The sequence below is a fragment of the Boleophthalmus pectinirostris genome, unplaced genomic scaffold, assembly GCF_026225935.1.
Source record: "Boleophthalmus pectinirostris isolate CB_2022bp ecotype Guang Dong unplaced genomic scaffold, ASM2622593v1 HiC_scaffold_13, whole genome shotgun sequence".
NCBI lineage: Eukaryota > Metazoa > Chordata > Actinopteri > Gobiiformes > Gobiidae > Boleophthalmus > Boleophthalmus pectinirostris.
This window is the reverse complement of record NW_026571036.1, coordinates 16,732,502-16,746,405: the sequence shown is the minus strand read 5'-3', so window position 1 is coordinate 16,746,405 and position 13,904 is coordinate 16,732,502. Positions and strand designations below refer to the sequence as shown.

At 38.4% G+C, this 13,904-nt stretch overlaps 1 protein-coding gene across 1 annotated transcript in view; it reads right to left on the bottom strand.

The window, feature by feature from the left end:
• Positions 1-13,904, bottom strand: part of syne1a (spectrin repeat containing, nuclear envelope 1a) — a 121,286-nt gene that overhangs the window by 75,653 nt on the left and 31,729 nt on the right. The window contains exons 13-38 of the mRNA XM_055149308.1: positions 13,049-13,217; positions 12,867-12,963; positions 11,125-11,330; positions 9,767-9,931; positions 9,525-9,677; positions 8,984-9,127; positions 8,682-8,858; positions 8,223-8,381; positions 7,822-7,986; positions 6,777-6,911; positions 6,235-6,396; positions 5,893-6,101; positions 5,708-5,816; positions 5,447-5,611; positions 5,179-5,349; positions 4,742-4,906; positions 4,076-4,216; positions 3,816-3,976; positions 3,559-3,715; positions 2,581-2,808; positions 2,407-2,505; positions 2,129-2,316; positions 1,622-1,745; positions 1,273-1,439; positions 1,032-1,185; positions 172-827 (exon numbers count right to left, since the gene is read on the bottom strand). Of these exons, the coding sequence (XP_055005283.1) occupies positions 172-827; positions 1,032-1,185; positions 1,273-1,439; positions 1,622-1,745; positions 2,129-2,316; positions 2,407-2,505; positions 2,581-2,808; positions 3,559-3,715; positions 3,816-3,976; positions 4,076-4,216; positions 4,742-4,906; positions 5,179-5,349; positions 5,447-5,611; positions 5,708-5,816; positions 5,893-6,101; positions 6,235-6,396; positions 6,777-6,911; positions 7,822-7,986; positions 8,223-8,381; positions 8,682-8,858; positions 8,984-9,127; positions 9,525-9,677; positions 9,767-9,931; positions 11,125-11,330; positions 12,867-12,963; positions 13,049-13,217 (4,626 nt within the window). The remainder of the gene's footprint in view (positions 1-171; positions 828-1,031; positions 1,186-1,272; positions 1,440-1,621; positions 1,746-2,128; positions 2,317-2,406; positions 2,506-2,580; positions 2,809-3,558; positions 3,716-3,815; positions 3,977-4,075; positions 4,217-4,741; positions 4,907-5,178; positions 5,350-5,446; positions 5,612-5,707; positions 5,817-5,892; positions 6,102-6,234; positions 6,397-6,776; positions 6,912-7,821; positions 7,987-8,222; positions 8,382-8,681; positions 8,859-8,983; positions 9,128-9,524; positions 9,678-9,766; positions 9,932-11,124; positions 11,331-12,866; positions 12,964-13,048; positions 13,218-13,904) is intronic.

Below are 13,904 nucleotides of genomic sequence, written 5' to 3'. Positions count from 1 at the left end.
AGTCATTGGTTGTGGATAATTGGCACCATGGCTGGCAGTGTTGAGTGTTGATGAGAGTGAGTAAATATCGAAATACTGTCAAACCTTCACAAGATCAAGTAGAGCACACTATAAGTCAGAATATTATCAACTGTATGAATATAAATTTTATGTGAATGACAAAAAGGATACCTGTTTTGAAATGCCAGCACAGTGTTTTCTCTGGCATCCTCTTGTCTAAGTCCATCCTCCATTTTTTTCAGACTGTTCAGCACCTCTTCCCTCTTCTCCCTGAAGGAGCTCCAGAGGGCACTGAGAGCATCTGCTTCACTTTGCCTCCAGCCCACGCCTCTCTGTACCTCCTCCAAAGTCATGGTCAGGGCCACCGTCTGACCCCGGCAAGATGTCCTCCCCTGCGGATGTCCCGGATTCTTTGGACCTCGCCACTCCGCCCCACACAAGTGAAGGTGTGCCCTACTCAACTGTCCGTCTAATCCAACTGCCTCTGCCTCCAGTCGCGCCACATCTTTTGCCACTTCCCCTATCCCATGATGCAGTTCTTCAGCCTTGGAGCGGTCCCAGCTGCCTCGGCCCTCCACAGCCTCATGAAGCTGGCGCACTGCTTTTACTGCTGCTCTGTGCTTATCAAGGAAGATCTTAAGCTCTTCAAGGCATTCAGTACGGGACATCAGGAGACGCTGGGATTCGCGGAGGGGTTGTAGGCCATCCTCTTTCCAGTTCTGGATCTGCTGTTGGGCCTCGGGGATGGAGGATAGGAGGAGGGTGGACACTTGCTCTTCCAAACTTTCTTTCAATGACACCAACTGCTCCAATTGTGTTTCATGCTCCTGGAAAAAAGGTTTGACAAATTATCTTAAAATCCAAGGGTATGAGTTGTGTATGTACAAACAAGCATGGAAAATCTATACTTCTTCAACTATAATACACGCTCTTGCATATAAGACTTGACAAATTAGCACTGGCACAATCAATATAAATTTGTTTGTATGCTGACATTTAAAAGTGTTGAAAGCCACTGATTGACTGCTAACCTTGACTTTATTAAATGAAGCCTGCAGGTTTCCAATATCCACAAGAGATGAACCTCGCAACTCCGAAAGGAAATGTTCACTGTTTTGGGTCACATTCAGCAAAGCCTCATCAAAAAGCTGGAGTTTAGACAGTTGTGTTTCAAGTAATATTAATCTAAAAGTACACAAAGAGTAATAAAGATCATTCAAACAATAATTATATTTTAGCACATATATTAAAAAATCTGTAATAAATACAAACCTTTGAGTGATAGAGTTTTTTAAAGAATAGCTTCTCTGCTGTAGTCCTGTCAAATTTTCATTAATCTCTCTGGTGCGAGGTTCAGGTGCAGTGGGATAAAGACAAATGCCAAGATTTAAAAGGCCAAAGAGAAGAGCCTCATAAGATGGAGTCTCCTGCTGCATTTCCTGCACAAGACAATAAAGGTGTGAAGATATAATGCCAGTATAAGAAAGACTGATGAGCCACAACAAGTTACAATCTGATCCTTTTGTTATATCACAACTTTGAGGATATATTATATGTGCTCATAAAGTTATGGCATATACTTAGTTGCACACTTGTTTTAGAGTATAATGTAAATAGTTACCTCTACATTTTGTAGTTCATTTCTCAGTTTTGCTTTGTCTGCAGAGAAGAGGTCAGTGTCTGGACAGCAAACTGACTCACACCTGTCCAGCCAGCTTTTCATTGACAAACTTTCTTTTTCAAACCTGTGTAAGCAAAATTAATCACAACATCTGGACAGAGCACCCAGAGCTATTTGTAATCCATGCAGAGAAAATTGCATTACAGACGGAGCTAATAATAGTATATATTACTTATTTTCATAGCTGATTTACACATAGACGAGCCCATATCAAAGCATATTGCAAGATAAATGAAAAGGAAATGAAAAGTCATGTTCTTATGCTGCTGACTGCCACAAGACTGAAACAAATATATCACTTGGTTCAAAAAACTAAGAGAAAGTAATTTGATTAGTTATACCTCGAAACAGTGAGGGTAAAAAGAAAATTCTATCATTTTTCTATAATTCACTTTTATGCATTTTATATGTGAATATTATGGAGGTAGTTTAAATACATATCATTACCTTTGCCACAGGGCTAGAAGACTCTCCAACGTAGATTGTTTTTCTGAAGCAGCACCCATGAACTGTGCCTGTTGCTTCTGGAGATTTTCCACCTCTTCCTCCAGCTGCCCTCCCTCTTTGAACCTCTTCAGGGAAGAGCACAGGGCCATTAGTCTGGGCTTCAGCTGCTCTATAGCCTGGCACACCTCCTGGTGAAGGAACAGGTAAAGACTGCTGTAACAACCTTACTTATAAAGTACTGTCCTTTAAAGTTTTTATAATATAAATGCAAGTGATACCGTGTGATCTTGGAGGATTTTATAGGTTTCAGAAGAAGATGAACAGTTGTTGATCGGACAGTCCAGCTTCTCCTTCAAATCAGCAATTGTTTTCTTTATCTTAAAACAAAAATATTTCAAATAATGCAACAACACAACAATGTGTAAATAATGTGAAAAATAAATTTATAAAACCTGTTGCAGATTGTCATTATAGCGCTGCCTGTAGCTGGCGCTCTGGTGAAGCTGTCCTCCGACCTGCTCCACTCGCCCCTTCAGCTCGTCCCAATATCTCTTCATCTGTGTCAGTCGTGCCCGGATGCGTCCTGCCTCTCCGGGGGTGACAAACTTGGACAAGCACTCGCAGTCTGCTTCCATGTGAGCGATGACGGCCCATTTTTCACCCAGAGCTTCAGCCATGTCCTGTCGGACAACAATAGATAGCTTCAACTATGTCCTGTTGTACAACAATATGTATGTTTAAGAGGAGTTTCTAATTGGATATTTTGCCTATGTATTGATTTAATACGCTTTGTGTGAAAGAGTGAACAATGTGGACATTTCTTAAGGCTAATTTTTGTTACACTGGTGACAGAATCAATTAAATTATTATTCTACTGAAACTTGAATACGGCCTAAACATTTCAAATAAGTTTGACAAAAGATTGACACATCTTTTTCAGAATAAAATAAAAGTCTCAATTTACTTTTTATGTCCTAGGTAGCCCACCCCTCCACCGCAGCTTCTCAAGGACAGCATATTTCACCACATTTTATCTTAATCTTCAAAACCCCAAGGCAAACCTGATATTGTAAATTATTATTGTAGTGCAAACAGCATTTCCAATTATTCCTGAAGCTACAAGTAAAATGGGATACATATATAGAGAAACAGGTGTGGCGATAATGACATGTAAAATGACCATTTTGCAATGTTTTCTTTACCCCACCACCTCTTGTATAAAAAATTCTAAATTTGAATTTTATTATCTTTTTTATTTATTTAATTTTTTCTCTTTGTCATTATATTGTAATATGTGAGCTACTTTGTCCAAGAATTTTGCCCTTGTGGATCAAAAAAGTTTGTCCAAGTCTAAGTCTAAGTCCTAAAATAGCTCATGAAAAACATTGTATAGATAGAATAAGCTTACAATAGAAGCTTTTGACGAATACCTCCACAGCAGTGATATTCTCATCCAATGGCTCTGAGGATGAGGAGCTGTTCATGGCCTCCAGCTCCTGTTCTTTCCCATTAATCCAATCAGAAAAAGCTTTAGACTCATTGCTAAAGCGCTGCCACCACAAACACATCATCTCCAGCTGGGAAATACTGGAAAATATTCAATACATTTCAAAATAGCTTAATTAATTAGGCACCTTCATTTATTTGTTGTCTAAAATGGTATTTATGTCTCATATCTCACACTTACATTTTATTGAGGTGGTCTTGTAGTTGTGCAGCCTCCTCCCTTGTGGCCTGAGCCTGTTTAAGAAGAAGAGTTTGCGTTTTGGCACTCAAATGCAAATCTGCGGCCTTCTCTAAAAGTAGATCCGCTCGAACAGAAAACTCCTCCGCTTCGGCACACAGCTCCTGTAGATAGCAAAGAGGCAAATATACTCTGTTTCGTGAGCAAATTCAATAAGTACAATGTATACAGAGATGTAAATATGTTTAAAAATGAAAGCAAACCTTGTTATGCTCGAGCTCAGATCTCAGACTGTCGAGGCTGTTGAAAATGAGCTCTTTGTGAAAGTCATTGCTGGTGTGGCTGATGAACCCCCAAATAATTTCTCTTTCAGATTCAAATGTTTGCCAGGAGCTGAGTGTAGCCTGCAGATATATGGAGACGAATGAGAAAGGAAAGCTATAGATTTAATTAAAACCATGGCTTTTATGGCCAGATATTAAAGAGAAATAAAAAAATCAGCACAAAAGATGAGTAGATTGATATCAAAGTCATACCTAAATACAATACTAATTCTCCTTCTATTTGAATTAATTCCTGCTTCTGTTATTACTGCTACCATTGATTTATTACAGCTAATGGTACTTGAAAAATTTCTCTGTGAAGTCAAAATGTAGACTGATTTTCTTCAGGGACTGAATGTAATTTACTTGTGCCAAAATATTTAGTTTGTTTCCGGTATAGAAGACACCCACTGATTTAAAAATCAATAAATAGCAATGACAGTGTACAAACAGTCCCAAACAAAATTAACATACCACACAACAATCGATACCTGATTAAGGCTAAACATGGACCAGTCGATGATCACACCAGGACATGTGTGGACAGATCAATGGTACTCAGACCACTAACATTAACAGAGGGTCATGATGGGGTTGCCCAGGTACCTGCAGGTCATGCTGCTCTGCCTCCGAGCGACTGTCCACATCTCTGATCGTTTTCTCCAGCTCTGACACAGATGCACTCAGGCCCTGTTCTTTACGCAGCTGGTGACAATGGGGCAACAAGAGCTCTGCCTCTCTGCGGTTTGAGTACAGGCGTTTCATGTGTTGCTGTAGGGAAAAACAATGGGTACAAAGCAGACGGTTGGCATGGCATAGAAGACTGACATCATACTCAAAAACCTATATCATGTGTAATAATTATGAGATATACAGATATTTACAAGATACATAAGAATGTCACATTGTTCAAATTAATTTATGCCAAATGTTCTAAGGTAACTGTAAGGATATAAAATGTCTATTACCAGTAAAACAATCAAGTAAAAACTGCAATTACTGACACATAGTACAAGAATTTAAAAAGAGAATTTATCACAAACCTGGTGAATGAGATATATTTGTTTGGCCTCTTCCAGGTCTTCCGCATCCAGGAGTCTGCTGCTCAGATCCTCAGCCTCCCTTTGTAATTTCAACATCTCTTCAAGAGCTCTATGCAACTCCTCTTTGAGCTCACCAGACTCCAGTATAATTGAGCCCTCCTCCTCATCCCACTAAAACAACAAGATATTTTAAGTTCAAATGCTTATGAAGAAAAGAAATAAGAATGGAATAACACAGTATTAATTGTATTTAAATAAACAACCTGACCTGACAGAGAGAAGAAAACAGAGCACGTAGATCTGAGGAGAGTTTGTCCAGGGACACCCTCTGTCTCTGAACTTCTTGTTCAGAACTAACTTCAGACAGCCCAGACAGTCGAGTCTTCAGCCACAAAATACATTCCTCCTGAGCTTCTATTGCTTCTTGTAGCTCCTGTGATCAAGAAAAACAAGAAATCCTGTACAGTTCTGCAAAAGGATAACATTTTGAATATTTAGTATATCAAATTTTCTAATTTACGATACTCACTTGTACAGCAGATTCAACTTGCTCATGATCACTAGAATTTCTTGCAGATTCTTTCAGAAACCTGATATGCCTCCTTTGAGAAGATACCCAATCAGAAAGTTCACAAAACCTACAACAAAAAATTCCCTTAGCGTTAGACGATAACAGCGATTAAAAGACTTGTTTAAACTTGGTTAAACTTCAACCTCTCATTCCAGTCTTTCCATTTATCTGGGTGCTGCTCTAATTTGAGGTAGGTGCTCTTGATCATCCCTGTAACCTCTTCCACTGCGCCCCTGGTGGAGTCAAGTACCCGATAAGCAACATCATTGTCGGGCAGTTTCTGACAGAGATCCTCCATGTTTCTAATCCTCTTCTCGCACAAAGTCAGAGGTTTGCGTTCCCTGAAGAAAGTCTGGAGATAGGAAAGCGGAAAAAGATAAACTTGGAAAGCTCCCAGTTCATGATGAGGACATTAATTGATCTAATCGTAGTTTTTACCCCTGGTTTAATCTTTCCAGAGATTAAAACTAATTCCCAGAGCTTACCCTGTGCTCTTTGATCAATCGCTCACTGGTGCAGGTCCCAGACAGAGCATGCACTTCTCTGTCCAGCTCGACCCGGCAGTCCTGGAGGATGGAAGCCACGCGATTTTGCTCAATTTCCACTTTGAGGCGGACAAGGTGGGTAGGTAACTCACTTTGGACTTCCTGTGCATTAAAGAAGCATTGTTGTTATTGTTGTTTTTTTTTCCACAAGTTGGAACCATTCTTGTTGTAAATTATACAATGTCTCAATATTCTCTGCTTTATTTGTTCAAATTTGTGATTTTGGGAATCTGTTAATATAAGGTCTGTTTCCTGTTTCTATTTCTATACCTATCAAAGTGACTAAATTTACCAGACAGAGACAAAGAGTAAACACAGAAAGCTAGATTACCCTAATGACTACACGCTAATTAAACATGACAGCAGGGGACAGGTTGGGATATATCAAGGTCTTGCTGGGTTAAGTTAATGAAGTTTCGGCTCCACTCCTCCAGAGGTAGACACTGATTTATGGGGAGACTAAAACCATGATGACCTCTGACCTTCCAGTGTTTGTGTAGAGTCCTAACAGTTTCCTGTAGTTTCTGTTGCTCCTCCTCTGGCAGGATGTCAGTCAGCTCGTCACACGCTTTCAGGAAGACATTCAAAACTCGCTGGTCACACTGGCTGAATATCTCCTGAAAGCAAAAGAAACAGGGTGGGACACTGTTATAGTAGATGTATATTTGCCATTACATTCTAAACACAAATTTGACACAGTTACTTCCTAACCCGGTGACTATTTTGTTTATTTTCAACAGTAATTTCCTGAGATTCTTGTACAAATTGAAGCTGATAGATAAAAATAAAATATTAAAGTTATGAAAAACCTCCAGTTGCTATTTTACTAAAACACAAATAGTAAATTGCTTGATTGATTACAACCATGAACATGCCTGGTACACCATCTGACTTCTGAATGTTTAAATCATTTTAGCTAACCAGGCAACCATGAACAGTTGCCCCATTAAATCTTATTAACTTGAACTCTTGGTGGTCCCTAAAGTTATTCCTAATATTTGGCCCTACGCCACAAAAAATATTGTGTATATGTATGTATGTATGTATGTATGTATATATATATATATATATATATATATATATATATATATATATATATATATATATATATAATATATATATATATATATATATATATATATACACACACATATATATATATATATACACACACACACACACACATATATATATATATATATTATTATTATATTATATATATATTTTTGTTCTATATGCACACATTGTACTTCAAGAGATATTTGCTGTTATAATCTCCTCAGCCTGAATAACATATTGATTGAGTATCTTGGACACACATGGATCAACTGCATAGAATATAGTTAAAATGCATTTCACAGTGTGTTTTCCCATGCATTCATTCATGCACATGGCCTCATGCAGCTATAAACAGTGGTGTTTTTGAAAGAGAGGAGAGTGTGATGAAATCTTGTTGTTGAAGTACTGAGTGAGGAGTGGATTGACAGGTCTTTTCAAGTGTGCACCCATATCAAAGGAGAACCATACTGTGTGTTTTTTCAGCAGGTCCTCTGCGTCTCCAGTCTCCCTTAGACAACTCTGAGATTTTTTCAATATTCTCTCCAGCTCCTGACGGGAATCTTCAAACCTCCTTCTCAGGCTGTTGTTGGCCTCCTCCTGCCTTCTCCAGTCCCCAATCTCCTTGAGCAAGGTCTGGCAAAATAACAGAGAGATGGATGAGGGGGTAATTGGTCTCAACAGTGTAATAATGTAATTGAATTGTTTGTGTTACGTCACTTGTGTGAATAATAAGACCCGTGAGTACATGTAATCTGCAGTCTCTGCCTTTAGGGTGTTTGAATGCTTGTAATCTCATTATTATAACAAGTACAGTGGTTAATGTAGGGCCTCGGTAGCACTGCATCCATCCATAAAAATGAAATGCTAACCTGAGCTGAAGCCTGGATCTCGGACACTCTCTTCTGCAGCATCGACATGTTCAAGTTTTTGAGCACCTTGCTTGTGGAGATCGCCCTCTGCAGGCTGTGGTTGTTTTTTTCTATCACTGAAAGGCAACGCTTACAACTTTGCTGCTGGTTTAGCAATTCCTGAAAGTAAAATATTCATATGATTAAAGAATGGGTGCCATACATCAGGATTATGTAATGTCAGAGTTGAATTGAAAAGAAGCAAATATGATAAATGCTCTTTTTATGTCACAAAGCATTGTTGTAATTGACACGATGTATCAAAAATGTGCAAATATAAGTTATGCCAAAATGAAATGTCAAAACAAACTACACTTCACTAATGATTAAAGTACTACTAATTTTGAGCACAGAAAAGCTCCCATTTAGACATCAAGAAGGTACAATAATAAAAGTATAATTCCTCATAAAGCTTCTAACCTGCCACTTGTGTGCGTGTTGAGTTTGGCTCTGTGGCTCTGTCTCTCTCTCCGCTGACGTGATGCAGCTCGCTCGCTCCAGGGCCTGGTAAAAGGCACTGATGTGTTTCTCCATTTCCTCCAAAAGAGGCAGAAGGACATTGCACTCTCTCACAAGGGAGGGACAGCGCTCTCTCACCTGCAGACAAATTAAACAGACCATTGAATCCAGGCACAGGGAGAGTCAGTATGCGTGTAATTAAGCAGTATGGTGATTTCTGAAGTTGTTCCTCAGAATAGCAAATGTGCCTACAGGAAACCTACCTTACTTAGCTGACTTTTGGCTGTGGCCATAGTAGCCAGGACCCGAGCTGCTTCATCCTGTGGCGCGTCTTTCGTGAGTAGCTGAGCACTGCGGGCGGCCAGTTTGTATTGAGTTTCCATGGCTACGACCTTTTGCTTTGTTTCCTGAGATTAAAAATAGCGACAAGAGGTTTAAAACTACTACAAAACAACAGCAATTTCATTCAATAAGCATGTGTTTAGTTAGCGAAGGCTCTTCAATATATTTAGAACAAATTTTGGAGATGATGAATAGTCGCTTCGTTAGCATATTGATTTTAAACACGAGATGCCCTACCTGGCATGATGACCTCTCAGTACTTGGTGTTGTGTTCAAAACTGTGTACTGTAGATTGGAAATTTATGTCTAATACTTTTTTACACTGTAACCACTGATGGACTCCAAGTGCATCAAGATTCCTTTTACTGTTGTACCTTTTATAATTTTTGATTTGCGGGTTCAGAAGATATTAAAAATGCATGTCTCTCATGTCATGGTTTCAGTGGGAAAAGTGATTCCTACCTCCACATCTTGCAGAAACGCTCTCACATTCAGGAAAGACACATTAACTGGAGAATTAATTTTGGTTTCTGCTGTGTCTAGAAGTTCCTTCAGAGCTGAAATGGCCTTTACATGATCCTTTCGGTACTTTTCCAGTTCATCAGCATGAGCATACTGAAAGAGAGATAAATAATCACAATGTAAAGTTATTGTAAAGCAATTTATAGCTCTTCTATTATTGTATTCCTTGTCATTTTTATTACTTGTTTGACTTTGAGAAAAATGTCCCTCCAGCGCCCATTCATTAGTAATAGCTGTTGCTTCAGATCGAGAGATACTGTCTCATCACATGTTTCAATCAGAAAATTTCCTGCGTCGTTCATAGCCGAGTGCTGATCCATCCAGTGGCTGAGATTCTTGAAAAACTCCTACAACAGAGACGTGTTTTAAGAAAAGACATACTGACAGGAGACAAAGAGAAATTAACAATTAACAAAAAGAGGAACACAATGAAACTGAATAGAACAAAAAGAGCTAATCAAAAATGAAACAAAAGACCGGGACAAGGAGAGGACAATACAAAATGGGGGTAATTAGCTGCTTAATCCTTGGTGGGGCGGGAATCGGAGGTAACCATGGCAATAGTGGAGTATCCTCGGTGGCTGGTTGTAAGACAAGAGATCATTTGATACTTGAATGGAGACTGCTAATAGGATCTCACTTAGATGACTAAATTGTAGAAACTGGGCTGATTTAGTAGAAGTTACCACCATTTTTCTGATTAAAAGATAGATTTCATCATGAAGGCATTAAAATTGTAAAGTGTTCATTTCTGTGTAGTGTCTGTAACAGTAATTATGCACCTTCAATGGGGAAAAGTATGCTAATGTTTACTTTTTATTGCAGAAGATATTAGAAGCTTAACTGGTTTTAAGTGTTGTTGTGTTACTGTAAATTGTTCTATTTTGTATAGTGTGTGTAACTGTAGACTAATAGGACCTTTTTCACAACCGCTGAAAGTGCCGCAATGTAGGGTAAACGTATTTTCCGCCATCTTCATAAATCTGCTTACCTCATCACTAAATCTTCATCTAACAAGGTCGACAAAGGACATATTCTCTCCATGATGAATTTATCCACAACTATCACGGTAAGAAAGATGAAAACTTAAGGCGACTAGCAACGACTAGCATTAGTGAACTACTCTTGAGCAAAACTAACCTTATGGTAATGAATAAAACATAAGTAACTTGTTAACTGAGACTGATTCTACATTTAAAATTAAAAATCGATTTCATGATGTAGATATTAGCATAGACAGAGAGATTTGTGCACTTTAAATGCTAGACATGTAATCTGTGAACATCAGTAGCATTTGAACTGCACAAATTTATCTATCTATGCTAATATCAACATAATGAAATAGATTTTTTTATTTTAATTCTAAAATCAGTCTGAGTTAACAAGTAACTTATTAATGAATTGCTTATTACTTATGTTTTATTCATGACCATAATGTTGAAAAAAATAGATCTGGTTTAGTTTAGTTATATCCACCTCTATTTTTTTCCACTCCAGAGACTTATATTTTTGTAATTTTTGTTTTTTATGTTTGTCTTACCCGTTTAATGTTTTCTGGTTGGCTAAGGGCAGCCTCAGCCTCATCTAGCCAGGCCTGTAGCGCGACCACAGTGGAGTTGTACCTCTCCCAGTTGGACAGCACCTCCTCCAGCATGCTCCTCACACTGCGCACCTCCATAGACAGACTCCTCCACTGGGTTACTACCTCACGGATAAAACGTCGCACCCCAAGCTCTCCCTCTTCCACTATAGAAAACATATGTCACATTGAAACTTCTATGATCAATGACAGTGAAAAAAAAAACATTCCTTAGGGCTGTTTGCATGCAGTGACTTTATACCAGAAGTCACAAAGTTAATCAATCTGAAGGTAGCCCAAATAGCACACAGAATGGATTGCAGACTCACCCTACTGAAAAACCTGGGGAAGACTACAGTAATTGTCACACATATCACGTTTGGTTATGATACAACGTGGCTAGATTTGACTCCTTATGAATTAATGGTAGTAAAACACCTATTTCCAATTTATTTGTTTTAAAAATGCACTAATGGGGTGTTCATCACAACCAAAATGCCGTTTCAGAGCACAGGAATAGTGTGCAGATGGTGTACTAACTTTGGGCAGTACATAAAGGCTGACAGAGCCACATTCCTCTATAGACAAATATGTGACCTCAAAAACTTGAGAATGATGTATTGTTGTTGCATGCACCACTTTATAACTACATACTGCATATACAGCATATACTCTAAGTTGGTATACTATACGATTGTATTAGCAGATAATACTCTTTCCTTCTACTGCCCTAGTTACAACTACAACATGTAAAAGACACCAGTCAACCAATCAGAGCTGAGTGAACTAATTACCAGTAGAAGGCACAAAGGTATGATTGCAAAGGCGGGAGTTTGTAATATTTGTGGGGCTGGCTATTCAAATCCCATCAGATGTCCTGGTTTCTTGCCCCTACTACACCTCACGTTCCTGCTTACCCTGAAGCAATGCAACCTCCAAATCTTAATGCAACCAACAAGCTCTGTCTGTTTGCTCCCAGAGACCTGCAGAAGTGGAGCAGCCCCTAACTAGCAAATGGGGTCGTATTCCCCACTGAGAGGATAGGAGAACCTCATTTAGCTGTAGCCCGCAGACGCTCCCCTCCACCAGGCTGTGAAAGCAGACAGACGAAGCAGCTGGGAGGAGGAGCTGTACAGTGATTGAGTCATTGACAGAGAAAGTGTCAGAAAAACAATTATATGTCTTAGTATTATCAAAAGGAAACTTATTAAGGTAATTACTACAGTATCAGTCACACTAATTATGTAGCTCCGTACTCCCACAATATGCTATGTATACTGTCACCTATCTGTCCAGCAAACCAGCAAAAATGGAAATGATCCTTCTTCTAACATTCTAACAAGAGCATATTATTAATTTGCTGCCTATTATATACCACCCACTAGAATAATGCTGCCACCATAAGAGAATTTCTCTTTACCATTGTGTGAATAATGTCATTCCTAATTATTGTATACCGAATTATTTCTCCTTTCATATTGAAGTTTTTTTTATATGCCAATGACTATAGCTGTCTCCTTTCAAAATATGTGCATTTAAACATGCTTTGCTGACTTTAAAAATCAATATGGGAGAATTGGCTCTGATTGCTTCTGTCAGTCTGGATATTAACTTCTATAGTGAACCTTCTCTCATGCCGAAAGCAACATGAGGAAATGAAAAAATTTTATTGGATGGACAAACAATGCAATAAAATACCTCACCTGAACTATCAGCAGTGACGTATGCCTCACCAGAACGTTTAAGGGACTGGAACAATGCTTCATAGTTGTCAAAGAACCTCTGCTTTTCAACAAACAACTATCAAACAGAAATACATTTGGTGTAAATTTTATAATTTACTGGTGAACATATAGCCAGTCAACATAATGGTACATTGACTCACTTTATAATTGTGGAGCATGAGCTCTACAGACTCTTGACAACCATATTTGATGATCCAAGACTTCAGTCTAGACTCAGCCAGACTGAGGAAGGCTTGCATATGGTGCTGGTTTTCCAAAAACTCCATCTTGGCCAAGTGGACACTTGACGATGTGCAAACAAAGTTCATCCTGTGAAAGATGAATTTCCTATAATGGCTTTATCTTAAATTGCAAAATGCAGATTAGATATGACAAAACTCTACAGTATTAACGATCCTATACTATACAAAACTGACTCTTGTGAGCTTTAAGCCATGTTAGAATGCTCTTATCTCCTCAAAAATATACTTGGAGTCTTTTGTTTCATTGCATGTTGTACACATGTTTGAGTACTTATTTCCAAAGCTCAAAATGCAGTTTTACCTTGTGATGTCACGAAGTAGTAGTTTTCAAGTTAACAGTTACATTTGACCTTTTGTTGAGCAGAGATGGTCAATTCCAGGGCTGAAATCATTCAAATGATTCTAGTGAAAGTGTATGGATTTTAAAACCACAGTGGAGCTCTTCCTGTATTCCCATATGACATCACAAGGTGGAACAGAGTGAGGCTGAATATGCAGGATTTGTGTGTTAAACATGACTCAACTCCAGGTATGTTTTAATAGGACAGGACATTATAACATAGATCATAAAATGAAAATGTAATATAGGCCCATTACTCTCACAATAGAGAAATTTCCTTGTTAAGATAAGTATACAAACAGAATCAAGATAAGATTAGGAAATATATATACTATATACTAGTATATTTAAGGAAAAAAGAAAAAAATATAAATGATATAATTTGTCGAAAAATTAAAATGAGCAAACAGAAAC